This window comes from Syngnathus typhle, linkage group LG19 (genome assembly GCF_033458585.1).
Source record: "Syngnathus typhle isolate RoL2023-S1 ecotype Sweden linkage group LG19, RoL_Styp_1.0, whole genome shotgun sequence".
In the NCBI taxonomy this organism is placed as follows: Eukaryota; Metazoa; Chordata; class Actinopteri; order Syngnathiformes; family Syngnathidae; genus Syngnathus; species Syngnathus typhle.
The window spans coordinates 6,994,150-7,011,409 of record NC_083756.1 but is presented as its reverse complement, the minus strand read 5'-3'; the positions used below and the strand labels follow the sequence as shown (position 1 = coordinate 7,011,409).

The 17,260-nt window shown below is 41.9% G+C and overlaps 3 protein-coding genes across 3 annotated transcripts; all 3 read right to left on the bottom strand.

The window, feature by feature from the left end:
* Window positions 1–247: 247 nt before the first annotated feature.
* Window positions 248–3,291, bottom strand: lancl2 (LanC lantibiotic synthetase component C-like 2 (bacterial)). Its single transcript, XM_061266220.1, has 9 exons — window positions 3,100–3,291; window positions 2,901–3,018; window positions 2,623–2,830; window positions 2,402–2,549; window positions 2,177–2,323; window positions 1,893–2,075; window positions 1,239–1,415; window positions 999–1,071; window positions 248–922 (listed from the first exon to the last, which is right to left on the bottom strand). Exons 1-9 carry the CDS (start codon window positions 3,262–3,264, stop codon window positions 846–848), a joined length of 1,296 nt encoding a protein of 431 aa, XP_061122204.1. The 5' UTR covers window positions 3,265–3,291; the 3' UTR covers window positions 248–845.
* A 1,346-nt stretch (window positions 3,292–4,637) lies between these two features.
* vopp1b (VOPP1 WW domain binding protein b) lies at window positions 4,638–9,168 on the bottom strand. The gene is made up of 5 exons (XM_061265544.1): window positions 8,843–9,168; window positions 5,822–5,880; window positions 5,610–5,687; window positions 5,406–5,539; window positions 4,638–5,103 (listed from the first exon to the last, which is right to left on the bottom strand). Exons 1-5 carry the CDS (start codon window positions 8,891–8,893, stop codon window positions 4,907–4,909), a joined length of 519 nt encoding a protein of 172 aa, XP_061121528.1. The 5' UTR covers window positions 8,894–9,168; the 3' UTR covers window positions 4,638–4,906.
* An 827-nt stretch (window positions 9,169–9,995) lies between these two features.
* stk17a (serine/threonine kinase 17a) lies at window positions 9,996–17,182 on the bottom strand. The gene is made up of 7 exons (XM_061265543.1): window positions 16,751–17,182; window positions 14,346–14,558; window positions 12,392–12,539; window positions 12,190–12,316; window positions 12,042–12,090; window positions 11,761–11,937; window positions 9,996–11,671 (listed from the first exon to the last, which is right to left on the bottom strand). Exons 1-7 carry the CDS (start codon window positions 16,933–16,935, stop codon window positions 11,329–11,331), a joined length of 1,242 nt encoding a protein of 413 aa, XP_061121527.1. The 5' UTR covers window positions 16,936–17,182; the 3' UTR covers window positions 9,996–11,328.
* Window positions 17,183–17,260: the final 78 nt, after the last annotated feature.

Here is a 17,260-nt window from a genome sequence, read left to right as displayed (position 1 = left end):
CCCCACCTGCTTTATGGAATTTCACCTCATGCGCATGCGCGTTTGACGACAAATTGAACTCAAGCGAAGCGAACACGCGCAACAAAAAAATAAAAATATGCAAACACAAATGTTGATATGAACAAAAAAGAACCTGACTAACGAAAGCCACTTTAGTTAGGCGTGCCACAGAGCAGCGCTTTAAGTCCCTCATTTGTTGTTTTCTTTCAAAATTAAAAATTGAATAGCACAATAAACACACTTGAGAAACTGTTGGGTTCTTTTCCAAAATATACTGCAAAACAAGTGGTACACATTTTTGACACAGACGGTTGATACAATATCGGACGATTACACACATTGGCTGATCAAACAGGACATAATAACATTGCAGATGAGACTTAGCCCATGAAGACAATTAGGCATTCATATGCTGTCGGCCTTAATAACTATTGTTAGCTGCAGTATGTACTGAGGTGTGACAATTTCAAATGACTTGACGCTTTGCATCAGTGCTTAATATAACAAAAAATACACAGAATCTTTTTAATCCATTTGATGTCATTTCTAGTTTTATCATCAAACATGCATTGTGTTTGGCTTATTAATCAAAAACAATACTGGGGATGGGAGAAAGAAAAATCCTGCTGACAGGAAATGAAGAAACACTTGAGCATGCATCCGAAAACAAAAACTGTACCACACATAGGTGTCCAAATTAATGTCTCATACAAGTGCTGATGGCACGGGCCTTAAAAGTTGACCTCTATAATAAGTAGTTTGAACTCAAATACTTTGCCGGAGTGAAATGACACGAAAGAAATGACATCTGCTTCAAAATTCAACCCCTTCTTCGCTCCAGCAGATCAATGTTCAAAGGCGGGGAAAGAGGAAGCTTCAGGTGCGGCCATTTCGGACAGGTAGTGGATGGTCCCCGCCATACCTGGTGGGGAAAACACGATTCATTTGACTTAATAACATATTTGACCAGAAATGACTTAACATCTGATTTTGGGCACCTTCAAAAAGTGAGTAAGGTCTGTCAGGGATGCGGCAGCCGTGAGTCCCGTAGCCCAAACACCACTCGGCGAACTGAATAAACAAGAACAAAGCAGAACATAGTGGTTCAGATGTCCCCTTCACCATATAAGGACATTTGGATGACTTCGTTTTACAATCTTCACAAAGGCGGTATTTAAATGGTTAACGGCTTCAGATGATTTTATTTTGTGCCGTTCCTCCATAGCAGGCAAATTCACCTTGCAGGCACGGTAGAGATACTTTTTCTCCTGGGTGAGCTTATACAGAGACAGGAAGGCGTAGCCGTTGCCGGCCGTCCCGTGGCAGATGCCGTAACCTTTTCGGAGAAGCCCCCTCTGCCAGATCACCTCGCCGCACTCTACCGCGTCCTTCAGATACTTCTCCTCTTTAAAAACCTGGGGAGGAACATTGAGTTCTATGATTTGACATTTTCAGCAACAAACAAAAAAGAACAGGATGAACAGAACGTTGCCAGGCTTTTTGGATTCGTGACTGCAGCGAGAGCGCTAACGGCACATTTGGTGCCAAGTGGCTCCCTGAGAAGGGAGGGACTTCACCAACAATTTATAGCTACAGTGAGTTTGTGCGTGGTGTGTGTAAAGTCAGGCTATTAAAATGAAATACGACCCAGATCCTATCTTACTTTAGTCTGCTGGTCTCTCTCGCCTTCGACTCTGTTTTTATAAGCCGATGAATCCCAGTTTGACTGTGAGCTACTCCGAAAGGATGGAAAATGACAGATCAATTTCTTCAATATTAGATATTGGAAACTTTCTAAGTTCCCTCAGACTCAACCTTTATTTTGGTAAATTTCCATGGAAGGTTTTCAACTTGAAAAATAAAACCTCATCTTGCATGGGTCTTCTTCTTACCTTATAAGCCATGATGAGCATGTGGATGACGCCAGGCGCTCCGTGGCACCAGTGAACCAATCGGTCGCTCTCATTGCTCAGCGACGAAGGGAAGTTGCCCGAACGAAATCTCTTGTGACGGATATAGTCGATACTGGGCCGAACCAGCTCGGAAAGTATGTCCGGGTGGACCCTCGCCCCTGGCTGAACGGAGACACGTTGCCATTTCACATGTGATATTGCCCAATTTAAATCATGACAGAAAAAATATTCATTTTAAGAATCAAAACAGAAATTGGACTTACCTGCATGAGCATGTAAAAGATTCCCGCCAGGCCATGAGCAGCGCCAACGTACTGCTTCTTGTGCCATTCATAGAGAAGAGGGCAACGTTCTGTCTTCTTAAGCTCCGCCGAGAAATTCTTCCCAGACTCAATAATGGCGCCCACGACCTGAAATTGGGATTCAACCAACAGACACTTATGAATTGAAGTCAGGAAGATTAAGAAGAAAAAATATTTGTGCCTCACTTTTGCAACAGTAGCTTCATCCACAGTGTCGCCACCTATTTCCTTGTTCACATACAAAAGAGCATACAGATAACCGGCGCGTCCATACAGCAGCTCGTCTGGCATCTCCGAATCTGGACTGAGCACCGAGCGCTGCAGCTGGAGGAGCCTGAGGAGGAATACGATGAATTTAACGATATCAAATATATATATAAAAATGTATCCTGGTGAGGAACACTCACCTAGAAAGACAGTCGCTGCTGTCAGCGGTGTTACCCAGTTTGTGATGGACCACTGCACCCACTGCAAGCGGTCCAGCATCTCCACAAAGGAAAGTCACTTTTCGGCCATTTAGGATCCTCATTGATCTCTTCACATAGTCCAAGGCCCTTTGCAGGTGTGCGACATCATTGGATCCACGATAGAGCTGTACGTACAGTAAAGCGATGCCTGGATAGAAGAGAGGCAATTATGGAGGAACCTTTTCAGTGGAGATCTTACATCTTCACAGGTGACAGACCAGTCCAGCCAGTATAAGTAGAGAAGTCATGGGGGTCGGCAGTCTTTAGGCCCTCCTCCATTTGCTGAAGCAGATCTTTTATCTTACTCTGGACTTTCCTTTGGAAGGATGAGCTCACCTGATGGAGGAGTGATGCTCTTGTTTACGTTAGCGTGCATGAATTTGTCATAAAATCCTGCAAAACGACAAAGCAACTCACCATTCCTTCCCCGTCGAATGGTTCGTTGTAATCCGCTTCTGCTCCTGAATTGGACGAGAGGACTCCTTGGTCCCAGTCAGCGTATGGGTTTGGAAAAGAGCGCTCCTCCATCTCAGCTTCTGTTACCGAGATGAGCTTCAGACGCTTTGACATGTTGTCTCCCATTGCTACGGCGGCTCCGGAGGGTCAAAATTCTGCGATGCTGCATTCATACAACGCGTTTCGTAAATTAACAATAACAATACAATTTGATAATAGTTGCGTAATAAACCAAAAAAACATATTCCCCCCGTATAGTCATTCATTCTGGAATTACCATACAAAACTGTGACGTATAGAAATTAATATAAAGCTGACACTTTACAAGATTAATTGTAATCTCGTTAAAAGGATCTCGTTTTATGGTTGCTTGTTAATTGTGTATTTAAAATGTAACAAATACTAAAAGTGTTCTTGCGAACATTCAGATTTGGAGAATAAATATTGAGTTATGTGTTCAGACTTAACCTTTAAATGTAAACATTTTCTTAACAAACTATTTTAGTTCACTTGATTTCAAAATGAGTTATGCACCAATTTGCTGTATATAAGCAATAATATGGAATATTATACAGCACATTAATATGGTCTGAGGGAAACCATAACAATGTGGTTTGACACCCGAATGCAATCCTCAATAAGCCTCCATTTACTCTTGAAACACAAAATATATCATGCAAAATTGGGAATTACCGGGATGTGACGAGCAGGCTACGGTGTCCCCGGAGTTTGTGTGGATGAGGATGATCCAGCAGCCTCCTGCAGCCTAACCTGCAGTCCCCCTTCCACAGTGAGCTGGAAGCCGCAGTCAAGGCGATCAGGTGGGACAAGAATCCTCCATCAGTTGTAGTCCCTCAGCATCCTCAAACCCTGCTGCGGGTGCCGCTCGACAAATATAAATGCACCCCCCACGCCAACAGACACACTGCGGGTAAAGATCTAACCCCCTCCACCGCCTCCTAAATTGTCCCTGTAACAATCAGTACCAGCCAGCATCTGACTCCGACTGTGAATCGTGGCAGATGGTGTTGGTGTATGATGCTGTGCTATCGGGATTAGACATCATTGGAAATAAATCCTCGCATGCCACCACCCATCCTTACGTTGTACACTTTCACTCCACCCCGATCCCATGGACCATTTTTATTCTGCAATATAAAAGTCACGTGCACCAGATGATACAGTCAGCATCACTGGCCAAATCAATTTGCATGCCAAATAATGTCATATTAATGTAGTATAAGTTTGATTAATATTGTAATCATTATGATAATTGTTTTTTTAAAAGTCAATTTTCAAAACAGCAAAACTTTAAAAAAATCCAACAGGTACAATTAGATATTCATTTTTTGAAATCCTGAAAAAACATTCTAAATATTAAATCAATTATTGTGGTGACTGAGGTCAAGTCATATCGAGTCATCATACTTCAACAGTTTCCTAGTGGACTGAAATTTCTCTGGACTGAATCTGAAAAAAAAAAATTGCATCGACACAAATCATATCCCATTTTTTTATTACATGTTGCATTTCATTGGCGTTATACATTGTGCAGTAGGGAGGCAAAAGGAAGCTGGTGAAGGTGAATCCACCTGGTCCACTTGAATGAAGAGAAAATAAGAGGTGAATGCAAAAGAACGTGTGAGGGTGCATCAAGATTTTAGTTGTCTTTTCTGCAGGACAACAAACCGTGTGCCACTGTTGTCACGCCAACAGTTAAAGTTCAAACAAATGACAGCTTTCCTTCTGCTTTTTGTGCTTGCCGATGTTACTTCTTGCCCCCGTTGTGGAAAATTTGTTCATAGGAAGGTGGCGGGTGGTTGCAGTAAGATGGCGGTGGGGGGTAGGTGGCCATCATGTGAGTGGAGCTGGGCTGTGGCGGGTACGTGGGGTGCATCATGGCAAGCGTCGGGTCACCAGCCGTCATCCCGCCAAATCCTTGCATACTTCCTGGCTGCTGGGAAACTACACAGAGCAACAATATATGCTTGTGAGGAATGTAATATTCATTATTACCGTAAATTTCAGACTATAAGCACCGATTTTTTTCATTTTAGCCGGTGCGGTTTATAGTCCGATGCGGTTTATATTCCGAAAACTACGGTAAATGCTAATATCTCTTAGCCCCTCTACAGCGTTTCGCATTATATGTTAGCATTTAGCTCATGGACTACAATTTCTCTGCTGAGTGGCCATTATAAATAAATGCAATCAACTATAGTTTATTTTATTTACATAAAAGGGAATTTTTACTCAATACTATTTACCCGGCGAGCTGACAGGGTGTCTGGTGAAGGACACGTTGAAGGCAGGCTCATCTCTCAGGGACGAGGGGTACATCCTTCGACGGATGAAATAGCCGGCCCCGCAGCACAACAGTACGCCCATCATTAGCAGCACCCTGGGACAAAACAATGAAGGCGGATGGAGAACAGAAATAAATGGTTGTAGGATGTTCTGAGGGTACTCACCAGAAGTACCAGAGTCTCTGGATGGACAGGGCTCTCACACAGCAGCGAGTCCCGCAGCAGTCCTCGTACGAGCGACATCTGGATTGACGGTGATACGGATAACACTTAGCAGCAATCCAACAATGAGTGAATATTTTTTGGCTAATACGCTTTCACTGTAGTCAACTGGAAAGTAGGCCTTTTTGAAGTGTGTCTCGAATCACGCCACTTACATGAAGTATATTGGGTACCCGCCTTCAAAATACCAGCAGTACTTTTTGGCCTCTACGACCTAAAAGAATAAGAAGAAAAATATACTGTAAGATTCACACGCTACAACAGAGACAATGTTGCAAACAAATCTTGTGCTGGTGTACCTAATGAAGTGTCCACTCCCTTCTGTATACGATTTCATTGTCTACTTTGTGATTAATCTTAGAGTCCTTCCAAAGAGAAAAACGACCCCCCTGCAACCTCTGAGCGCTCCCTTTTGCTTTCGGGAGAATCCAGAGTGCCGCTGCCGGCTGTGGGCTTAATTAACTGCCTTCCGAACGATCTCCCTGCGTGCTCATGAGACTGCCGACTTGATCAGATTTGCAAGAAGCTCAGAGTACTGAGAGGACTCGCAGAAGAAGAACGGGGCGGAGTACGACCCAAGGGCCGCGTTTGGCACTTTTACAGAGTCATGTCGGACCTTGCAAGGTCAAGATGAGGTCAAAAGAACATGTATATGGCGTGATTTCCTGAAATGAATGAAAATGATGATTTTGGATATGGCTTGATATGACAGCTGCTCTACAACAGTGAAGATTAAACTATTTTTAGTCATGATAGGGAAAAAAACAAAAAACATTCTATGCTCCGGGGAATATAAGTAATTTATGTAACACATTTTTTGTGGAAAATATGGTCTCGGTCTGGAAAAGTAGCAACCTTATTTCACCCAATATGAGATAACAAAAAAAACGGTGTGACCTTGAATTAGTTACATCCTGCAGCTTTGTGTTTCAGCCGTGTCAGATGAACTTTTTTTTCTCCAGTTAAAGTTATTTTCATGATAGCTACTTCTTTTTCCATGTTATAATTATAAAAACAATCCAACACAAACAGCTCTGAATGAAAAGTTTCGATTTCACATTCCAGATTTTGCCACAATCCATTTTCTATATTTAGGCCTAATTGTTACCCGTTTACCATCATCCGGCTGTGTTCATTGTTTTGTTCCAATTAGACAAAGCGAAAGAACTGCAAGAGGAAGAAAAATGCCCCTCTGTGTGCTCCCGTGGGACAAAAATGACTCTTACACAAGCAGCCAATGTGCTCCGCTGCTTTAAAAGCTGCTCGGAGGTTTTAGCCAAAGGACATTGGACGGGGTGGGTTGAATAGTTCAAATGATTCGACACCAAACATTAAGCCCTTGGTGGTGATCCGGCTGCATGGCCTTTGTAGTTGCTGCTTGTGAAAGGCGTGTGATCAATAACTACATTGCTCTGATACTAGGCCTCCCTAACTTGCACTCTACTCTCAGAGGATGAATATTCAATTATGGAACAGGAAAATAATTAGAGCGAGTACCGATACCAGCTGGCTTATTTCAAGTATCGGGTAAAAAAAAAAACAACGGTATCGGACATCTTTTATATTATTCAATGCTAGTCAAAGTGTTTTCTTAAACGAGAATTGAATCCATTTCTTTTCTGACCACTCTTGGGTGATTCTCCTCATCCGGTGCAATCTTGTCCCATCCATTTGGCATCCATTCACCCGGCTTCAAAGCGATTTTATTGATCCCTGTTGACCGCACAGATGCCTGAGCCATTAGCGAAACATTTGATTGTCAGAGTGAGCTGAAACAACACCATCACCCGCTGTGCTTAAAAATACAACACAAATTTGTGACGCTGGTTTAAGACCGCCATGAAAACAATACTGACCACTCAGCCTCACGTTTAATTGAGATCAATAAACATCTTTCCTTCCCCAGCTGGAAACGATGCATCATGTGCTGCTGCACTAAAGTCATAAATCGTTGCAGGCCCTAATCTATTGTGAATTTAAATTCCCACAGCAATTTCTGTGAAGTAAATCCTGTCCATACTTTCTAACTTTCAAAACTGCAGTGCATTTATCGTAAATGATGTTGCTCATGACAGAAACTTAGAAAAACGTGAAAAGAAAAAAATTCTATTTCTGTTTTATGCTTCAAAGGAAATAAGCAGAGAGAATATTCACACCATATACGGCAGCGATGTTCCAACTGGTCAGTGTAAATACAATATAAATAGAAGACAAACAACATTGGCCGTAAGGTCACATGATAATGTCATCAAGTTCTAAATATAGGCACAGAAAGGAAAGCAGGAGAGCTACCCAGTTATTCATTTCAAGTCTTAAACAATTATGGGTTACCTTTTCCAGGTCTCCTAAGTCTCAAGTCACCAGCATCCTCTATTTTGCTTCATTAGACATGATAAGTTAGAAATTAAATTTGGAAACATCAATTTTCTTACAATTCCACAGTGCAGGAAAACAGCATGTGGAAAAATACGTAAGTAAAATATCAGGTCTAGTGGGACAAAATATCCTGAGTCTGCAAATTGACGACATCTGACTTAAGTCAAACCAACGATCAAAGTGAACACAGCAGGCTTGATTCCGACCATGCACATTTAAAATGGATGAGCTCAGTCAGCTGAGTGATGATAAAATAATAATGATTGAAGTTAATAATGAATGTATCAGTGTCACACATGGGCTGTAACGGAATATGGGGACCACGTCGTTACCGTCAGAACAAACCTATACTGCTTATGAGGAACTACTTTTATCTAAATAAAGCTCCTCAACTGACTTCAAAAGATTCCTGACACCAAGCTACCATAGATGGCACCAAAGCGAAATTTTTATTGGGCATGAGTGAAAAAATAGTGGGCAAGTGACCAGTCCAGGGTGTCCCCCTAATTTCTCACCTTTCAGCACCTATTATTTGTGGCGTTCTGGAAACAAGCAGACGGTCCATCTTAAAGTTAAAATAGTCCTTTTTTTTTGCAAATTGATTGACCAAAAACATGTCCTACTGATGTCCTCGATGTATTGCGTCTTTTTTATTCTCAATTATTATGATGATGATATGGCTTGCACAGCACACGTGACTGGAGCCTTGTTATTATTATTTTTTTGTAGCAAATATAGGATTGAAAAGCAATCATGTCTGTCATACCGGGACAAAAATAACAACGTCGAGCTTGACTCACCTCTAGAAATAGCAAGAATGTCAAGGCTAAATCGGTCCGAGGATTCCTCATATCTCCACCGTCACCGCTCCACTGAATAGGCCGACGTGGAGGCTGAGCGCTTTCTTTATGGCCGCGTCGCTTTCATTCCTGCTCCCGGGGATCCACGGAGATCACATCCGGCCGGCCGGTCCCCCCCTGCACCACCACGGGAGTGCGTCTCTGGCGCCCGGCCGGGTACGGAGGAAGACAAGACAGCGGCGGTGAGGATTAATGGCGAGGCTGGTTTGGAGCAATGGTAGCCTGGCTGCGTGATGCTTGCTTGCCTCCAGCAGCACGCCCCTTTCGCACCCTCGTCCCCCACCAGGGTCACAAGACGTTCCTTAATCATAAATTCCCTGACCAAATTGAGTGAGAATAAACTTAATGGTATGGACGCATGTGACATCACCAATCCCGATTTTTTTCCCCCCTCTTTGTGACGTGGAAACAATACTTTATTACAAAAACTATAATACAAAGAGAATGTCGAGGTCTAAATTGGTATTAATGACTCGAAAGTAGAACATTTAGATCACAACTAGGACAGAGGCGGTGTTAATTTGCCATCCCGTTGTGAATTTTGCATGGGAATAGCAGATGGCGCTGTCGAGAATGGGAAATTATAATTATTTAATGATGCAATTTGCGATGAAGATTGAACACAGAAAAATTGTCATCGTGTGTTTGTTTTGTACACCCTCATTGCGGATGCTAATAAGAACGGATGAATAATATCTCAAAAGCAACGATTGTGTGTTTATTGTGATTATTGATGTCTATTGTGTCATGACAAATTTGTTAGTTTGATAAAAAAAAAGGGCTGTACACTATTACGTTGTTAATGGAATATTTTGTAACGTAATAAATATTTTTGAACTTGCGTATTACTTAACTCTTAACCTCCAATGCATGCAAGCTTGGACATTAAATGTCACTTCTTACCTTTGCTGCCATCCAGTGGTGACTGTGCGCAGCAATTTATTTACTGAACAGAAATAAAAAATAGATACTCTTGTCTTTTCTCCCGTTATCTTCCATGCTGGAATTTTTTTGGGGGGGACTATTTACTATATAATTTACTTCCCACAACCAAAAAGTCTAGAATACTCACAGTCAACATGTACAACTCGAACAAATATTTATTGGTTGCTTAGATTTGACCTTGCACTGAATGTTACACAAATACGTGACATGTATATTTAACAGAACAGTATGCTTAAATTAAATAAACAACCATTATGTACAAAAAGAATTTGAAAAATAAAAAAAGTTATTTTGTAAATGTAACACTTGTAAAACTTTCAATTGTGGCACCCAAAACAAATAAAAATACACCATGCGCCTGAATCTGAGTGCTGGGTTAAGATCTGCTTAAAAAAAAAGTCAAGATTAGATCAACCAAATAATGAGAACGCTTTTCCTCTTTGTTTTAGTGTAAAAGCAAATCAGACATATGCTTTGCAGTGTATTTACATAAGAGCTTTTTTATCTGGCATTTCCTTCCTCAATAAGATAAAATGAGAATGTTTAGCTTATTATTTTACTGATAACTTCTGGCACATTTTAGAATGACATTTTTATAGTTTAGGATTTACGATTAGAGTTCTTTGGCCAACGGAGGACGCCAACACCTTCCTTTGCCTGTTTGCAAATTCATTGTACACTACATGAGATAATTCCATTTTTTGCATCTACACATTGTTGCATCCCTTTTGTTATGCTTTTTAATTTCCCATCTCGCATATTTACTCAATGTCCCATTTAAAAATTCTTAGATACTCGCAGAAATAAATTGGTTAAAACAAAACTGTCACTTTTGGGCCACAATGTTTTATGTTTGGTCTTTCATTTATGCAGGTTCTTATTACATGTGCATTTTGAAATGTATACAACTATAAAGATAGTATTTCTTGTGCAGTAGACAGGGCAACTAATGTAAAAAAAGTGATTGATCTCTGATCGTATCACCAATGAAGTAACACATTAAATGTGTTAGGGCTGTTGGGGAAAGGAACCCAAGTGAAGCAAGCACGGGGTTCACTCAAGAACAACGTTTGATTTAAATGGAACAAAAAGGCAAACAAGGCACTAATGCACATGGAAAACTAAGAATTCAAAACAAAATCAACAGAAGCAAAATCTTACTTGGGTAGCAGACCAAACGTGACAGCTGAGAGCACAATGAGCCAAAGAGGACTGAAGAGAAAGCAGGGAACTAAATACAAACAAAATGACGGGGAACACCTGGAGAAGGCACAAAATGGCCGAGGGAGATGATTGGAAGACGCAATTGGGTGAGGCTGACAAGATCAGGTGGAAACAATGACCTTACAACAAATATTGAAAAAGAAATGTACACATGGAAATAAAGACCAAAGTCTAAATCAAAAGAAAATCCAAATAAGGGCATGACAGAACGGACATGAACAACTCAATCACTCTTTCTCCCTCTCATGGGTGCCATTTCAGTAGATGAACTCCCCAGGGACCTCCTGGAGGACATTGAAGGGCTCCTCAAACTTGAAGCGTTTGGAGTTGGCCTTCTTCTCGGGGACCAAGGCGTCCTTCTCGGCGACGACGGACGACTGGCGGCACTGGCCTAGGGTGTAGGCGGCCATGACGATCAGGTCTTCCGTCAGCGGACCTTCATCCGCCTCCTCGTCGACTCGGTTTGTGCAAGTCGTAGTCGTGACGGGACTTTCCGGGCTACTGCTGCTTGTGCTGGATTCATCCTGGACTTCTGTCTCCTGAGGGTCTTCGGGTTGAAGCCACGGGTGCTGGAGACACTCCTCGGCTGTGGCTCGATCCCTAAACGCGGATAGAAAGCCGATATTGAAATGTCACATAATAAGGGTGGAAAACTAAACATGCACGTGACAAAAAGGATTTGGACTGACTGTGGCTGTTTACAGAGCAGAGTCTGGATGAAGGACACGGCTTGGTCCAGTTCCTGGAGCTCCTCCTCATCGTAGCTAACATTCATCTGGGAGATGTTGAGAAAGGTCTCCTGCTTGTCTTTGCCCAGGAAGGGAGACAGGCCCGTCAGCATCACGTAGGTCAAAACACCTATGCTCCTAAACAAGGACAGCAATGGTGGAAAAAATGTTTTTCCATGTTGTGGGTTTTGTCCATGTACTCAAAACAATGGAGAGTCATGATTTTTTTTTTTTTTCCTCACCACATATCTGTCGCCGTGCTTATGGGCTCATAATTTAGAATCTCTGGAGCTGTAAGTAGAATAAAACAACTTTAGCACCAATAGTCTAATATAATTTCTAGTAATATAATAACCATCAATGTGGTTGAGTAGAGGAACTTCGACTCACCGACGTACTCAGGAGTTCCCATAATTTCCCGAAGCTCCTGATGGCTGCTGACGATACGGGACAGACCAAAGTCCACAATCTTAATGTCACCCAGAGGAGAGTTGGCGGTCAGAAGGATGTTCTGAGGCTGACGAAAACCCAGACAAGGTCAAATATTACTTCGGGCCAGAAAAATGAATTTTGCACTACTTGATCCACAGACCTTCAGGTCAAGATGGACAACGTTCCTCTGATGTAAAAAGGCGACTCCTTGCAGGATCTGTCTAAGCAGCCTCTTCACATCATTTTCACTGAAGCTCTCGTCTTCCTGATCGGACACACACTGGTTGAAGATTTCTCCTCCCGCAGCACTGGTTGTAGAAACAAGCAGATGATGTAAACATCTGACGATATGATGATAAATGCAGAACATTCTTACCGGCTGATATGACAAAACTTGATGCGCACGGTGTCCCGTATTTTTCAGTTCATAAGGTGCACAAAAAAATTCTTTCAAGTTCTCAAAAATCAACGGTGAGTCTTATAATCATGTTTGGATGATGAATTGAAGTTGAATTTGATTTATTTGCTGTACTACTTTGCCTTAATATCCAGAAATGCATCTTATAATTGATGCACCTTATGGTTAAAAAAATACGGTAATCACCTAAGACACCGTTCATTTCCTATTTTGTGATAACCACAAATTGACAATGAGTGAAGAAAGGAAATAGGAGCAGGTTAGTCAGGAATAGACGATGGATCCCCTTAGGGTGCCCTTGAAATAGGCTCTATCTCTGAGGAAGGTGACGGTCGGAGGAAGTGGAAGGTATGTTTGGATTTAGTCAAGGTCAGAAGAAAAAAAAAATGACCATACAGCTTTTATTTTGAAAATACCATTGTTTTTCTTGTCTTCAAACAAAACATCCAATGGCAAATACTCAAAACGTGCCGCCTGCATGCATGCTTGCTTTTTCCACAGAAGCAAAATGCTGAACTATGAACGACTCAATTAAAAATGATTATACGTGGAATGAACAATAGAGTTAGCAGCTACCCCTGGGTAACAAAAGCAACAAAAAGCTGACTGGCCCACTGCCCGCGTGTTGCCTCTTGATGCGAGGTCACGTTCATACACTCAGAGGCCCCGCAAAGTTTCAGTTGATTCGACTTTTGGCTGTCGGTCTGACAATATACACCAATCCCGAAATGTAGGAGTTGGGACCATGCCAAAAGTCAGTTGGCCTGGAAAATCAGCTATGGAGAATATTGACAAGTAGATTTGAACTGTCAGGCTGCTGTTGTTGTTTTTTTTCCGCTCACGTGACCTCACTCTTTCCCTGGGCGAGGGGCCATGCTTTTGCGAGTCACGTGCACTTGGAGTTATCATCACAACTGGAGTTCAGCTAGCATGAATCTCAATTTCAATCTTTCCGGAGTTTAGCTTTAGCCACAGGTGCTTAACTATTATTTTTAAATATATATGAACATTTATTTCTTTACAAATAGTCAATGTGAGCCAGAGAGACGACAGCAGGAGAGCAAAGCTTGACGTTGGTGTCATGGGAGTGATGTCATGCATACGTAGAGGTCACAGAAACCGATCCATTGTAGGTCAATACCATCTAATTTAGTAGCTGCCCTCAATGTTGTGAACACCCTTCGACCCCAATTTGTGCATGTGTGCGCTGGCGAGGAGACAAAATGAAAATGACATGAGAAGGGAGGGAGGGAGGGAGGGAGGGATGTAGGGAGGGAGAAAAAAAAAGATGGGACCTTCTTTGGCGGCATGGACCATTAAAAGACACACACGCGCGCACACAAACATAAACCCACTTTCTTTCTCTCCATGGGAACCAGGTCAAGCATTGCCCTGACACGTCCAGTGAGATGAAATGATTGACAACGGGTGAATCTACTTACTACGCTCAGCAAGATGCTAGTACGTGTGTGTGTGTGTTGCTGATGGCGCTGGATGCATTGTTGAAATAGCTCGAGTTAGCTGGACCAAATCAAATCTAGCCCAGTTAGTATTGTTGACATTTCTAAGACCAAACCGCTAATTGGTGCTTGGAATCAAAACAGGTTTTTACGTCCTGTGTTGCCTTGACGTTATTTTGACGAGATGAAGTTTTGTTTAAATGCCGTATTTTTTAGACTATAAGCTAGATACTTACAATTCCAGGACCAGCACCATCTCAGAGGCCATTTCATAGACCTGATGAAGACTAACCACGCGTCGACTGTCCGTAGCTAGCTCCAGCACGGCAATCTCGTGGATGATCTCCATACGGCAGTCCTTCCCTTTTCGCCTCTTCCTCATAAACTTTGCGGCGTATTCTTGACCGGAACATTTCTTCACGCACTTTCGGACCACAGCAAACTTTCCCCTGAGGAGAAAAAGACAGAGATTTTTTTTCCAGTACTTTCACCCCGTGTCATTTGACATGAGCCCAGTTTCTTGAGGCTGGGAAAAAAAAAATCTTGCTAACCCCAACATAAAAGCTGACATTTTTGCTACTCCGGTGCGTTTTTGGTGTCACGACAACTGGAAACAGCAGATATACACCGCTGAGTGGTTTGGGAGACCAGGCCTGCTCTTTAGAAACCATCCTGGATGACCACAGCCTGTTCTGAAGCCGCGTCAGCACATTTCTAAAGCCGGCAGCCTCGCTAACAGACTACACCCTGGTGCTTTGGGTTTCGATGTGTGCGTGTAAACTAAGCTGATATAAAATGTTCAAATCGATTCTTGTGCATTTAACTCCCCAGTTATCTTAATTTGACTTTCTCCAAATTTAATTTTGTGCCTATAAAATAAAAACGCATGTGACCGCTATTATTATCGCTTTGTGTCTTACGTGCTTGGGGGCAGACAAGTTGCAGGCGCAATCACTCAAAAGCTTAGTCTAGTGAGTAGCACATGAGCTAATACGCACCCAGGAAAAAAAGCTTTGCGTCTTAACCATATGGAATTCCATTGTAGCCTCACATTTGCAGACTCTACGGAATGAGCTTGGCCACAGGCCATCTGGGACTCCACTGCAGGGGCAGGGTATTAGCTTAAACTACATCCTCAAGCCCAGCTCGGTAACCATCTGGTGAGGGTCGTAGGGAAGACTTGAGGAAAGAACTCGGGGAAGTTAATCGTTATCACGAGTGGCTGTGATCCAAAAAAAAAAAAGTGCTTGAAAATGTGACCCAATTTGTTTTTTGTTGAAAGACTTTTGACTATTATGATATTACGCTAATAATATGTATCTGAAAATGTACAGTGGAATTTTTGGGATTAATCTGTACCGAAAAGTCGGACTAAAATCGTACTCGTAAAAACTTCATCATTATTTCCCTCTCAGGAATTCATCCAATTGACCAACATAAAGTGTTTTATAGGGAATAACGATACTTCATATATTCCGATTGGATGATTCCGTGATCTTCGGCGACATTTTAACTTGTGTCAGATGACTTTCCTGACTACAATGCCGTAGTATGCGGAGTGCTCGGGCACTGCGGATCAATGTAACCTTTTGATTTTGATTCGGTAGTTAAGCTGAGTCACAATGTCAGGTCACACGATGCAAAGCCAGACACGCGCCCGCATGTCCGCCCGCACACGCGCTCAATCAGTCTTGCAGCTACTCAAAGAGGAAACTGACTGGTGACTGAGTTAACTTGAACTCGGCCAACAAATCTTATCTGAAAGGTTACATTGAGGTGAGCAGACTGCTGAAAAAAAAAGAGTCAATTCACACCAACACTGTGACTAAAGTCAGTGTGGGTGATTATGAAAGAATATTCCATGCAGGCCTTGTGACTTCATTAATGATCATTACCCAGAAGAACTAAAATATGTACAGGAATTCATTTCACTAAACTGTAATCCAATCGTCAGGAGTGTTTTTTTTTTTTTTAATCTGGTGACAGGCCACCCACAGTGAACAATGGAAACATAATGAGATCAATCAATACTTTCAGGATTTAATCTATTTTGAAGGGGGTGGGGGGTTCTGGTGACAACTGAGTCTACCACTGAGTCTCACAGGGGTTAATATATTTTAGATTCTTACTAATAACAGTTAAAAAGTGGCTGGAAAAAAAAAAACACAGGACTGCAGATGCATAGAGGTCAGAAAAATATGGTTTGGCATGAGCATCGCTTTGTGGCGCTTGTGCAGCTGTTGCATTTGTGGTAGCTATGCGTGCACACATGACAAAATGATGTTAGCTGTTAAAAATAAAAAACACAATGACAAACAAACAAGTTGACACTGATTCAAACATTGCAATGAGGCACCTGGAGTAATTTACTGGAGCCATTCAATCGCTCCATCGAAATGCAATGATCAGGCGACATGAAATTGCTTCCATGTCCAAAAAGATTAATTAAAAAATAAATTGCACATATAATAGACACAATAAATATGGATTTTAATGAGCCAAAAGTGACCATGATAGAGATAAAAATGTAATCAGAAAGAAATCACATCCTTTGCAAGTTTCAATACATTTGCATGAATGGGTTTTAAATTGTTATTATTGGGGAATTGATCTAAATGAAATTGCCAGAGGGTAGTCTTACCTTCCAAGCTCTTTGCCAGGTATAATGGTGTAATGGTCGTTGAAAGGTTCGTTCTTGATTACGGTTGTAATTTGATTCAACAAGCCTCCAACGATTGTGCTTTGGATCCGATCGGCCGGCTGACTGTGCTGGTATTTGGTCCGATCGACCGTCTCCACAACGGCACTTGGATATTCGGGGATCATGGCGTCCTTGAAAATGAAAATGTTAATTATATCAAAAAGAGGTCACTCCTGTGAAATCACTCGGTTGGAAACTAAACTTGCTGAATAAGCAAAAGACGCGAAGAAAAGCAAGTAAACATTTGTCCTAAGGAAAAATGCTGGGGGGGAATTTCAATTAATTACAATGTTTAGTCAATTTCTTTTTTAAAAAAGGCATCGAAGCATCTCATCGTGCTGGAGTTGTCAGTCCGTTTGGCTCAGCGAGCGGTTGACAACTGACTCTCGGGCTGAGAGTTTGTAGTAACCATGGAAACCATTTGATTGACAGGTTGAGTAACCTATCAGA

What these genes read in the sequence shown, in the direction of transcription:
- lancl2 (XM_061266220.1), bottom strand. Translation starts at nt 3,264, where the DNA reads ATGGGAGACAACATGTCAAAGCGTCTGAAGCTCATCTCGGTAACAGAA. An exon ending in AGCAGCGACTGTCTTTCTAG is followed by an intron (nt 2,550 to 2,622) that starts GTGAGTGTTCCT and finishes ATTCCTCCTCAG; the next exon opens with GCTCCTCCAGCTGCAGCGCT. An exon ending in ACCTTACTCACTTTTTGAAG is followed by an intron (nt 923 to 998) that starts GTGCCCAAAATC and finishes TTTCCCCACCAG; the next exon opens with GTATGGCGGGGACCATCCAC.
- vopp1b (XM_061265544.1), bottom strand. Translation starts at nt 8,893, where the DNA reads ATGAGGAATCCTCGGACCGATTTAGCCTTGACATTCTTGCTATTTCTA. An exon ending in CATTCTTGCTATTTCTAGAG is followed by an intron (nt 5,881 to 8,842) that starts GTGAGTCAAGCT and finishes TTATTCTTTTAG; the next exon opens with GTCGTAGAGGCCAAAAAGTA. An exon ending in ACACCCTGTCAGCTCGCCGG is followed by an intron (nt 5,104 to 5,405) that starts GTAAATAGTATT and finishes TGCTCTGTGTAG; the next exon opens with TTTCCCAGCAGCCAGGAAGT.
- stk17a (XM_061265543.1), bottom strand. Translation starts at nt 16,935, where the DNA reads ATGATCCCCGAATATCCAAGTGCCGTTGTGGAGACGGTCGATCGGACC. An exon ending in GGGAACTCCTGAGTACGTCG is followed by an intron (nt 12,091 to 12,189) that starts GTGAGTCGAAGT and finishes TTCTACTTACAG; the next exon opens with CTCCAGAGATTCTAAATTAT. An exon ending in CTGCTCTGTAAACAGCCACA is followed by an intron (nt 11,672 to 11,760) that starts GTCAGTCCAAAT and finishes ATCCGCGTTTAG; the next exon opens with GGATCGAGCCACAGCCGAGG.